General features: G+C 38.0%; 1 protein-coding gene across 2 annotated transcripts in view; it reads right to left on the bottom strand.

The window, feature by feature from the left end:
- Positions 1-12,986, bottom strand: part of LOC115221088 (methionine synthase reductase) — a 35,020-nt gene that overhangs the window by 19,439 nt on the left and 2,595 nt on the right. The window contains exon 2 of one of the 2 annotated variants that reach the window (XM_029791304.2): positions 1,153-1,303. In XM_029791304.2, coding sequence (XP_029647164.1) covers positions 1,153-1,299 — 147 coding nt within the window. In that variant the 5' untranslated portion in view covers positions 1,300-1,303. Of the gene's footprint in view, positions 1-1,152; positions 1,304-12,986 lie in introns of those variants that run through there. The other variant, XM_036510511.1, reaches the window with a different exon arrangement.

The following is a 12,986-nucleotide window of genomic DNA, read 5'->3' as shown; positions in this document are numbered from 1 at the left end:
TTCTTTAAGTATTAGAAATAGTTTTTAAAAAATTTTTTAGCTGCTATTTCTAATGAGTTCAGTATGCGGCAAAGTAATTTATTTTACTAAGCCCTTTTATATAATATATATATATATATATATATATATATATACACACACATACATGTACACACACAGTAGCCCCTTGGCTATTGCGGGTGTTATGTTCAAACCCCACCCTGTACTGTATATTTTTAAAATTATTTTTATAATTTGTATATATTTATTTTATTATAAATGCAAAACAACACCATGGAAGAATCAACGTAAGCTTAAATGACAAACCGTGATATGGCGTAGGATTACTGTACATAGGCACACATTAGTATGTCAAAATGCATTCAAACAGAAATAACAGGAAAGATAATAGTGACAGGCAGAGAGAGAGGGGGGGGGGAGAACTGAGCCTCAAATGTATATAGATTATATTAAGTATGTGTACATGTTTTTTAACTGTGTGTATATGTACATGTGTGTAACAGGAATATATAACAAGGGGAAAAAAATGGATAAAGGAGATGTGGTGTGTTGATTATGTAATATATATTGACTATAAAATTGTTTATATAAAATTAAAGTTGAATAGGAAATAATTAAATCAATCAAAAAGAATAGGACAAATGTTTTAATTGGATAAAAGAGATGGAAAGAGGATTAAATAAAACAAAAAAAAGTGTTAAAAGTTTGATATATGAAACACAACCAAAAGTAGGACCAGAGCAAATTAAGTGAACTGCAATGTAGGTCAAAAATTAAATAGGACAAAAACACAAGTTTAAAGTAGGACAGGAGTTAAATAGGACAGTAATGGAGGGAAGGAGTTTAATTAAAGCAATGGTGAAGGAAGAACTGAGGTAAATAAGTTAATGAACAGTAGAAAAAGGGGTAAGTTAAAAAGGATAACACTGAAGGAATATTAAATATATCTGATGATAAAGAGTATTAAAAACAGATAGGAAGTTAAGTGGGATTATAATTATAATGAAGATAATTATTTTGTAATTAATTAATTAAAAACATAGCGATAATCAAAGAATGTCCGTGCATATTTCGAAGTACCAATTTGAGAATTTAGGCAGTTTGGAAAATGTGGAGAGAGAAGTTATGGTAAAAGACAAAGGCATCAGTTACTTTGTCATCGGTGCTACTGAGGCAATGGCGTTCTACAGAGAGACCACTGGCCACGGCATTGTCGTAGATTAACTCGGAAATGGACTCTGCCTGACCTGTCTGGGAGGCATATAGCAACAGAAAGTGACTGGTGTGAGGGGCTGGCATGACACTGCAAGTAACAGAAGAACATTCCTGAAGAAAGGAACAAAGGAAAAGACAAACAAGCAAGATAACATAGGAATGCAAAAAAAAATTTATGAAATGAACTAGCCATTCGCGTATCATACTAAATGTAAATACATCACAAAAAAGGCAATTTAAATGTAGTGTCCATCTGGAGAGTAACATCTTTTATGAACATAATATTCTTTTATTTGTTTCAGTCATTTGACTGCGGCCATGCTCGAGCAACGCCTTGAGTTGAGCAAATCGACCCCCAGGACTTATTCTTTGTAAGCCTAGTACTTATTCTATTGGTCTCTCTTGCCGAACCGCTTAGTGACGGGGACGTAAACACACCAGCATCGGTTGTCAAGCGATGGTAGAGGGGACAAACACAGACACACAAATATATACATACACACACACACATATATATATATGACAGGCTTATTTCAGTTTCCGTCTACCAAATCCACTCACAAGGCATTGATCGGCCTGAGCCCGGAACCATGTGGTTGGTAAGCAAGCTACTTACCACACAGCCACTCCTATGCCTATGTTTAATCCTTTAGCATTCAGATTACTCTGTCAAGTGTAATGCTTATTTATTCACATTGTTTTGAATTAATCATGCATTATCTCATGGCTTTGAGATTTTCATGTGTGATTATTTCTTTTTGGAATATCATAGGTGCAGGAGTGGCTGTATGGTAAGTAGCTTGCTTACCAACCATATGGTTCCGGGTTCAGTCCCACTGCATGGCACCTTGGGCAAGTATCTTCTACTATAGCCTCAGGCCAACCAAAGCCTTGTGAGTGGATTTGGTAGATGGAAACTGAAAGAAGCCCGTCATATATATGTATATATATGTATGTGTGTGTGTGTGTATATGTTTGTGTGTCTGTGTTTACGTCCCTGTAACTTAGCAGTTCAGCAAAAGAGACTGATAGAATAAGTACTAGGCTTACAAAGAATAAGTCCTGGGGTCGATTTGCTTGACTAAAAGGCAGTGCTCCAGCATGGCTGCAGTCAAATGACTGAAACAAGTAAAAGAGTAGGGTAGGTGCGAAAGGCCAGATCTGGCCAGCTTGGATATAAAACAGGAAGAATATTTGGATTGGATAGGGTTGATTTAAATGATAAAGGGTTAAAAACAAAAACACACCAGTTAGCAGGAGCTGACAAAAATTGTGCAGCAGCAGTAGTGAGGAATGCTACCACATCTGTTGCATATAATGCTACTACTACTGATATATCTTCCTGTTTTTAAACACAGTACATCCATAAGAGATATTACCTCTGAATGAACACTGCATTTCATTTGCCTTCTCACAATGTATTTGCATTTAGTATGATGCACAGATGGCTATTTTAATCTAATACTGCTTCTGTTGCATATAATGGATAAAATAAGATAATAAAATAAAATAAAAAAAGCAAGAGAAGAACTCAAATAAATAATTGGCCACAAGTCAATGGCATGCAAGAAAGTTGGTGTTGTGCATCTCCAGGACAGTTTCAATCCCAAAGAACTATGGCATGCAAATAGGCAGCTGAACAGTTAGGTATGACCCATAGGTCTATTGTTCCAGATGTACAATGTTTCAATGTAGTTGCATTCTCTCTACTATCCAATCAATTTCCTTAGTTGATTAACCCAAATTAACCATGGTTATGCAAGCAATATGTCCAAAGCATTAGGCATACATTTCCATGACCATCCTGACTTTTTATTTTCCAAATATAATATCTAGTATACTCATGTTACTCTAATGACATTAAAGTGTGGTTTGAAATAGATTTGGCTGCTATTTTTTCGTAGGTTGATTTTCAATGTATCTTCCCTGTTTTTTTTTTTTTAAGTCAGTAGGATGTATTTTAAAGCAGTTTTAGTCAGCTATGGCCATGGGGTTAAGAAGTTTGTTTCACAGCCATGTAGTTTCAGGTTCAATCTCAATGTGTGGCACCTTGAAGGCAGCGAGCTGGCAGAAACGTTAGCACACCAGGCGAAATGCTTAGCGGTATTTCGTCTGCTGCTACGTTCTGATTTCAAATTCTGCCAAGGTCGACTTTGCCTTTCATCCTTTTGGGGTCAATTAAATAAGTACCAGTTATGCACTGGGGTCGATATAATCGACTTAATCCGTTTGTCTGTCCTTGATCGTCTCCTCTGTGTTTAGCCCCTTGTGGGTAATAAAGAAATAGGCATTTCGTCGTCTTTACGTTCTGAGTTCAAATTCCACTGAGGTTGACTTTGCCTTTCATCCTTTCAAGGTTGATAAATTAAGTACCAGTTGCGTACTGGGGTTGAGCTAATTGACTGGCCCCCTCTCCAAAATTGTGCCTAAAGTAGAAAAGAATGTGTGGCACCTTGGACAAATGTTGTCTATTATAGCCTTGAGTTAACCAAGACCTTATGAGTGAAATTAAGTGAATGGAAACTATACAGAAACCCATCATGTGTGTGTGTGTTATTGTCTCCATAAGTCTTTGCATTGATACTGCTTAGGGAGCAATAATGTTTGTTTATGTCCTGCAGCTCAACAATTCAATAAAATGCCTTACTTGAAAACAAGGGTTGATAACAAGAAGGGCATTTGGTAGAAGCAATACTACATCAAGTGGTTACATCCAACCCATGCCAGCATGGAAAAATGATGATGATAAATAATCAAACCTCTGGTATTTGGTTAGACTCCATTATGTTCCAATTTCAAATCCTCCATATGTCCCCTTTATTGTTATCACATGGCTCAGTGGTCAGAGTGTCAAGTTCATAATCATGAGGTAGTGAGTTCAATTCCCAGACCAGGCTGTGTGTTGTGTTCTTGAGCAAGACACTTTATTTCACATTGCTCCAGTTCACTTAACTGTAGAAATGAGTTGCAATGTCACTGGTGCCAAGCTGTATCAGCCTTTGCCTTTCCCTTGGATAACATCGGTGGGATGGAGAGGAGAGGCTGGTATGATTGGGTGATCGCTGGTCGTCCATAAACAACCTTGTCCATACTTGTGCCTTGGAGGGGCACAACTTTCTAGGTGCAATCTCATTGTCATTCATTACCGAAAGGGGTCTTTACCCCTTATTCTAAGATCACTTGAAAAAATTGAGTGGGGTTAATATAACTGATTACACCTTAGAAAAAAATAGCTCAGCATGGCCACAATCCATTATCAGAAAACAGTAAAAGAATAAGAACATTGCAATATTTTACTATCCACATCCACAATCACTGTGCTGGGATGCAAACCTACACAAAAAAAAAAGGGTAAAGTCTCCCTTCGGTCATGAATAACTATGAGATTGCACCTAGAAAGTTCCCCTCTGAACTACAAGTCCAGGCAAAGTTGTTTATGGAAGACCAGTAGTCACCCATGCATACCAGCCTCTCTTCTCCACACCACTGATGTTATCCAATGGAAAGGCAAGGGCTGATACAGCTTGGCACCAGTGATGTCACAAATCATTTCTACAGCTGAGTGAAAAGGAGCAACATGAAAGAAGGTGTCTTGCTCAAGAGCATAACATGCAGCCTGGTCCAGGAATTGAACTTAATATCTCATGATTGAGAGCCTGATGCTCTAACCACTGAGCTATATGCCTTCACCAAACCTACACACCACCTTTGTCTTTCATCCTTTTGGATCGTCAATAAAATACAGTAACTAGTCAAGTACTGGGATTGATGTAATCGACTAAACCCCTCACACCACCCCTAAAAGTTGCTGGCCTTGTACCAAAGGGCCAGTAATTCTGAGTAGGGACAGAGAAGTTAATGACATTGGTCACTGTGCTCAACTGGTACTTATTTTGAAGACCTTGAAAGGCTGAAGAGAAAAGTCAGCTTCAGCAGCATTTGAACTTAGGATGTGAAGAGCTAGAAAAAAAATGCCACTAAGCATTTCGTCTCATGCAACAGCAATTCCACTTGTTTGCCACTTAAAAAACAAACAACAACAAACAAACAATTATTCATGTTATGGTTGTTTAAGGAGGTGAGCTGGCAGAATTTTCAACATGCTGGGCGAAATGTTAAGCAGTATTTCGTCTGTCTTTATGTTCTGAGTTCAAATTTTGCCCTTCATCCTTTCAGGGTTGATAAAGCATTTACCAGTTGAACACTGAGGTTGATTTAATCAACTTAGCCCCATTACCCTGCCAAACTTGCTTTGAAGCCAATATCATGATTATTTTTCAGACGGGTAAAATGCTTAGAGGCATTTTGTTCAACTTGATGTGGTATATGCAAAGTATTAACCCTTTCATTACCGTATTTATTTCGAGATGCACTGTTTTTCTTTCAATAACTTTAGATGTAACAAAGAATTTAGTAAAATAACTTAGTTATCATTCAGCTAGTGTTAGGAACGTAAACTGTGACCAAGGTTTGGTGGAAGATTTTAATTCAAAGCTTATGAAAACAAGACATTTGTACTACAGAGCCAGAGGCAGTTTCAGCCGGGTTGGTAACGAAAGGGTTAAAAGACGTTCAGGGAAAGAAAGAAAGGGTGTTTTATGTTTCGAGCAAAGCTCTTCTTCAGAAAGTTTGAGTTCGAATTGTGCCAAGGTTGACTTTGTTTGTCACCTTTCAGGGTCATCATCACCATTTAGCATCTGCTCTCCATGCTGGCATGGGTTAGACAGTTTGGCTGGAACTGGTAAGCCAGAGAGCTAAAATAAATATGTCTTGAGCACTGGGGTCGATGTAATCGACTTTTTCCCTCCCCACAAATTGTCGGCGTTGTTCCAAAAGTTGGAATCAATATTATGGTTATTTTTGTTGTTGTTTTTATTACTATAGATGCTTTTGTTTCCAGATTTTCAGTTTCAGAGCAAAACAAAACTGAAAATCCAATAAAATGAGTGGTCAATAAAACAGAAATTCAATGAAATGAGAATTCACAAAAAAAAAAAAAAAAAAAAAAAGAAAAAAAAAGAAGCCGAAAATGTAGTTGCCAAAACACTGTTATTATGAACGTGAGAAACGACGTATTATTTTATAGAAAAGATATAACAGCAATTAAAAATAAACAAACAACGACTTCCACTTAACGACTTTGTAAAGTTGTGAAGCAAGTTTTTAAGTGAGTCATTAAAACTGGGAATTTAAATGATACAATAGTGAGAAAACTCGTTAAAGTACAAAGGCTGATGGATTTATGTAGTTGGGAATATTGTGAGTTCAAACTATACCGCAGGTATAAAAGTAAACATAGTCTATGTGTTTACTAAAAAAAGTCTATTTGTTTGTTTTGTTTTTACTTGTTTCAGTCAGTTGCGGCCAGGCCTGGGCATCGCTTTCAACAGTTTACAGAAAACAAATCAACCCCAAGCTCTGTCGGGGCAAACCTGTTATCAGATATGCTTTTACTGTAACCATTGCATCTTTCTGTATATCCTGGTCCACAATGTCTCAGTTTCTTTTCAAGGCTTCTATTGTTCGAGTGTGCTGGTGTGTTTAGGCCCCCCGTAACTTAGCAGTTTGACAAAAGAGACCGATAGAATAAGTACTAGGCTTCCAAAGAATAAGTCCTGGGATCGATTTGCTCGACTAAAGGCAGTGCTCCAGCATGGCCACAGTCAACTGATTGAAACAAGTAAAAGAGATAGAGCTGATGTACTCTCCTCTAGTTTATTTAATTTATACACAGAAAGGTTTTCAAGGACATACCAGGGGCGTCAATATGAGGTACGAATATCAACAATGGCTTAGAAATACAGAAGAGACTGCCTTAACATTCAGCAAAAACAACCACGTGTAATTACAACAAATGACAAAGAAATGACCTATGGAATGGCAATGAATGTAAAGAAAACAAAATCAATGATAAACAGCAAGAAAACAACAGTCACCTTAAAATAAATATTACAATTGATAGAAAGCCAACTGCATGATTTTAGATAAGGAGCAAAATCAACAAAATATTATATATCAATTCTCATAGTAAATAAATGTCTTTTTTTTCATGGCTTAGTTAGAGGAAGAAGGACAATGCCTCAGTTTCTTTTCAAGGCTTCTAAATACTTGAAAGAGGTGCCTTTAACTATTGTTTGAGCTACCTGAGGGCCCCAGGTAATGATGTTAAAATAGATGAGAGATTAAGTCTTTTGCAATCAACTAAGGCGGTTAAGCCACGTGGTTAAGAAGCTTGCTTTGCTACCATGTGATTTTGTGTTCAGTCCCACCATAGAGCACTTTAGACCAGTGAGTCAATTTTGGATAGACACTTTGAGGCACTTGTGCCAGTGGCACGTGAAAAGATTATTCGAGTGAGGTCGTTGCCAGTGCCGCTGGACTGGCTCCTGTGCAGGGGGTATGTACAAACACCATTTGAGCATGGCCATTGCCAGTACTGCCTGACTGGGCCTCGTGCCGGTGGCATGTAAAAGCACCCACTACACTCTCGGTGTGGTTGGCATTAGGGAAGGCATCTAGCTGTAGAAACTCTGCCAGATCAGATTGGAGCCTGGTGCAGCCATCTGGTTTGCCAGTCCTCAGTCAAATCGTCCAACCCATGCCAGCATGGAAAGCAGATGTTAAACGATGATGATGATTATATATATATATATATATATACACACACACATACATACACCCATCTACATAACTTTATATCTTCCTTGGAGCATTTAAAATGCTCTGAAGAAGCTATAAGGTGATGCACAGCTTTTTGTAGCAGAAACAACAGTAAGTTAATGAAGCTGATAACGTAATTCCTGTTCCCTTGTCATTCCATTATATATAACATATATTACGCACTATAGAAGATAATATTTTTAAAAAGTAAGAAAATTTAATATTGGTTTGAAATTTTGGCACAATTTCAGAGGAGGGGTAAAGTCAATTACATCACCTCCAGTGCTCAACTGCTATTTATTTTATTGATCCCGCAAGGATAAAAAGCAAAGCTGACCTCTGTGGAATTAGATCTCAGAATGTAAAGACAGACAAAATCCTGCTGAGCATTTGGCCTGGCACACTAACAGTCCTGCTAGCTTGGTACCTTAGAAGAGAATTTAATATTAAATTTCCTTTGAATAAATTCAATATTGGCTATCATTTTTGATGACATTGGTATATAAGATATATATATATATATATATATATAAGCTTTGAATGTAAATTGTGACAGCAGGCAAAAATGACATTTCACAGGAAATTAAAGTACTAGGTGACTAATTCTTGATTCAGTTTCAAATGTCATTTCTGTCAGCATGCACACTTCATTTAAATATACAAAATTAATTCTGAAATAAGAATTTTATTTACATACATAATTCTTAAATATAAAAACAATTTCAATAAAGATTTATTGTAATCACTAATGGGAAAATAATCAATACCACCATGAGCCTGAAATTTTGGAGAAGGAGCTTGTTGATAACATTGGCCCCAGTGCTTGAGTGGTACTTATTACTTTGACCCCAAAGGGATAAAACACAAAGTTGACCTCAACGGAATTTGAACTCAGAACGTAAAGGCAGACAAAATGCCGCTAAGCATTTCATGTTGTGTGCTGATGATTCTGCCAGCTTGCAGCCTTACTAATGGAAAAATGTTGGTTTCAAATTTAGACACAAGGCCAGCAATTTTGAGGGATAGGTAAGTGGATTTCGTTGACTCCCAGTGCTCGACTGGTATTTATTTTATCAACCCCAAAAGGATAAAACACAAAGTTGACCTCAGTGGAATTTGAACTCAGAACGTAAAGGCAGACAAAATGCTGCTAAGCATTTCATCTGGCATGCTAACAATTCTGCCAGCAGTCACCTTATTAACGGAAAAATAATAATTGTCGTTATTTCGTCTTTTAAAAGATTAACTGTGAGTTTTAACCCTTTAACTGTGTAATTTAATTTTATGGGTTTTTCCCATAATGAAGTTAATTATCCACTAAAACATAGAATTGGTATTTTCTGAAAGTCACATTGCCTCATAATAAATTTGACATATTTCCTAATAAGATATTTTGAAACATGACATTCCTCAACAAAAGACAGATTGGTATATAAAACAGCTTTCTACAATTAAGGAAATAAAATTTTGAGTGGATATATCTGAATTTCTGCAGTAAAAGTGTTAATAGGAAATCATCATCATCATCACCCTCATCACCACTAACACCACCATCATCATTATCACCAATGTCACCACCACCACCCTCATCATTAAGGTGACGAGCCGGTAGAATCGCTAGCAGGCCGGGCAAAATGCTTGGCAACATTTCGTCTGTCCTCACGTTCTGAGTTCAAATTCTGCTGGGGTTGACTGTGCCCTTCATCCTTTCAGAGTTGATAAAATATGTACCAGTTAAACACTGGGGTCAATTTAATCAACTCAGCCCCTCCCCTAAACCTGCTGGCTTTGTGGTAAAATTTGAAACCAGTATTATTATTATTATATTCACCTTTTCCATGATGGTATGGGTTAGGTGAGATTCCTTGAAGCAGTATTCTATAGCCAGATGCCCCACCTGATGTCAAACCTCACTTGCTTTCAAGTGAGGTACTTCATTCTACTGATCTTTGCATGTTGCACTGCCAAGCTGTTGTACACATTGTTTATTTAGAAGATAGACAAACATCATGGGGATGACAGAGGACGGAGACTCCTGGAGGTTTGCTGCGCTTGAAAAGACATGTTAAGCTAAGTAAAAGCATGGTTGCCCTTGCATACAGGCTCACCTGCTGCAACCCTCTCCAGCTGAGCATCACTAATTTTGTGGGCTTGTAGTGCTGGTGCTGTGTAAAAGCATCCATTACCCTCTGTAAAGTGGTTGGCATTCGGAAGAGCATCCAGCTGTAGAAACCATGCAAAAACTGACAGGGAACCCGAACAGCCCTTCAGCTAGTCAGCTCCAGCCAAACTGTGCAACCCATGCCAGCATGGAAAACAGACATATGATGTTAATGATGATATAGGTGCAGACATGGCTGTATGGTTAAGAAACCTGCTTTGCAAGCACATGGTTTTGTGTTCAGTCCCACAGTGTGGCGCTTTGGGCAAGTAATTTCTACAACAGCCCCATGCTGACTGATGCTTTGTGAGTGAATTTGGTAACCAGAAACTGTGTGGAAGCTTGTCATATATGTGTGTGTGTGTGTATGTATGTCTCTGTGTTTGTTCCCCCCCCCCCCCGCTTGTGTATTCATGTCCCTGTAACTTAGCAGTTTGGCAAAAGAGACCGATAGAATAAGTACTAAGCTTAAAAAAAAAAAATCTAAGTACTAAGGTTGATTCATTTGACTAAAAATTCAAGGCGGTGCCCCAGCATGGCCGCAATCAAATGACTGAAACAAGTAAAAGAAAAGAACACAAAAATATACATACACCCACGCAGACACACACAGCTGTGACTACAGACTAATCTCTGCCCAAAATAAGAACAATAGCTTTAAGCTGATATGAACAGCTGACAAACAGACATTGCTGAAAACTCAACTGATCTTCACAGATTTCTTATTTGCCCCACCCACTCTCTTCAGATCAATAGGGCTGATTATTGATAGGATTCATATTGACAAAGAATAATCAAAGCTATCAAATAATGATTTTTAAAAATTAGGCATTAAATCTCTGAGTATGTGGGAGGAAAGTTCCTGATGTTTAATGCTTTGTTTAATGGGTCTCTCATTTGTACAAGGTTTTGTTACATTAAGTGCAAAGTATAAAGCCTTGTAGCATTGATGAAAAGGATTAGGTTAGATACAGAGAGAAGAAGTTGGTTTTATCAAGGTTTATTGAAGACTTCTAAATGTGAGTAGCCGTGTAACTCTACAATAAGAACCGGCTTTCCTTCCATGTATCTCATACTTTAACCCAATGCTTCTCAACCTTTTTGCTGGAGCAGAACCCCAAGGAAACATTACACTGGCTCGAGGAACCCCTGTGCAATAATTTAATTGTCTTATGCACACATATCTGCACAGGAGAATTAAAAATTACTGTCGATTTTAGCATTTTTGTAACTTCTTGCGGAACCCCTGGACTGTACTGGCGGAACCCTGGTTGAAAACCACTGCTTTAACCACTCGTCTCCTAGCATAAAGCTGTTCCTCCGACACCACCTGGGATTTTGTAGTCTTGCAAGCAACATAGCAGCCTTAATATAAGAAGATGGATGGGGTGCAGTTAAGTTTTTGTGATATCTCTATTTCTTATTTTTTTTTACTGGCATGGGTTTGAGGGCTAGAAAAGATCCAACAGGTCCAAAGGACTGTAGCATTCTTTTGTGTCTGTTCTGACATACATGGTTTCAATGGCTTGATGCCCTTCCTAATACCTATTTCTTTACTACCCACAAGGGGCTAAACACAGAGGGGACAAACAAGGACAGACATAGGTATTAAGTCGATTACATCGACCCCAGTGTGTTACTGGTACTTAATTTATCGACCCCGAAAGGATGAAAGGCAAAGCCGACCTCGGCGAAATTTGAACTCAGAATGTAACAGCAGACGAAATACTGCTAAGCATTTCGCCCGGCATGCTAACGTTTCTGCCAGCTCGCTGCCTTTCTGTAATCACTAATGGGAAAATAATTCCTAATACCAGTCGCTTTGCAGCATGTACTGGTACTTTTTTCATGAATCCTTTACTTGTTGAGCAAGTATTTCTCCCTTGTTTTAACTTGGGAATTTTAAGCTAGTCAAGTTATTTTTCAGCAAGACTAAATACATTCTTAAATGCAGAATCTGCAATATTGTGCCTTTCACAGTTTTATTGACCGCACAATGATGAAAGAAAGTCAACCTTAGTGGGGGACAAACACAGACATACACACGGAAGGCTTCTTTCAGTTTCCAAATCCACTCACAAGGCATTGGTTAGCCTGAGGCTATAGTACAAGACACTTGACTAAGTTGCCATGCAGTGGGAGTGAATCCAGAACCATGTGGTTGGAAGCAAATTTCATGAGGTCTCAAATTTGTATGGAAAGGATAGTATAGAATATGTGATCTTTTGAGAATATGTACATATTTGCACTTGCTTTCCATCAGCAATCTGATGAGAATAAGTACTAAAATTGTCAGGTAATGTTACACTGAGAAAGAATGGTGTCCAGTTCAAGCTGACATTTATCTCCAGTTCATGTCATTTGAAAATTTAGTTAAATACTGATTCTCAAGTGGCTTTCTGGATTGAAGAGACATTCATTTTTAATGTGATTAGAATAAAGTAATTTATTTATCCAATGAAAAATGATAGTAATGAAAGCATTACTTGAATCATTGAACTTTATTTCTCCTCATAGCACACCAGTATAGACTATCACGTACTCTCTTTACTCTTTTACTTGTTTCAGTCATTTGACTGTGGCCATGCTGGAGCACCACCTTTAGTCGAGCAAATCGACCCCAGGACTTATTCTTTGGAAGCCTAGTACTTATTCTATCGGTCTTTTTTGCCGAACCGCTAAGTTACAGGGACGTAAACACACCAGCATCAGTTGTCAAGCGATGTTGGGGAGACAAACACATACATATATATATATATATATATACATACACACACACACCCACATATATACGACGGGCTTCTTTCAGTTTCCGTCTTCCAAATCCACTCACAAGGCTTTGGTCAGCCCGAGGCTATAGTAGAAGACACTTGCCCAAGGTGCCACACAGTGGGACTGAACCCAGAACCATGTGGTTGGTAAGGAAGCTACTTACCACACAGCCACTCCT

Source organism: Octopus sinensis, linkage group LG17, assembly GCF_006345805.1.
Source record: "Octopus sinensis linkage group LG17, ASM634580v1, whole genome shotgun sequence".
NCBI classification, from domain to species: Eukaryota; Metazoa; Mollusca; class Cephalopoda; order Octopoda; family Octopodidae; genus Octopus; species Octopus sinensis.
The sequence above is the reverse complement of the archived record's forward strand: the minus strand, read 5'-3'. Positions and strand labels throughout refer to the sequence as shown.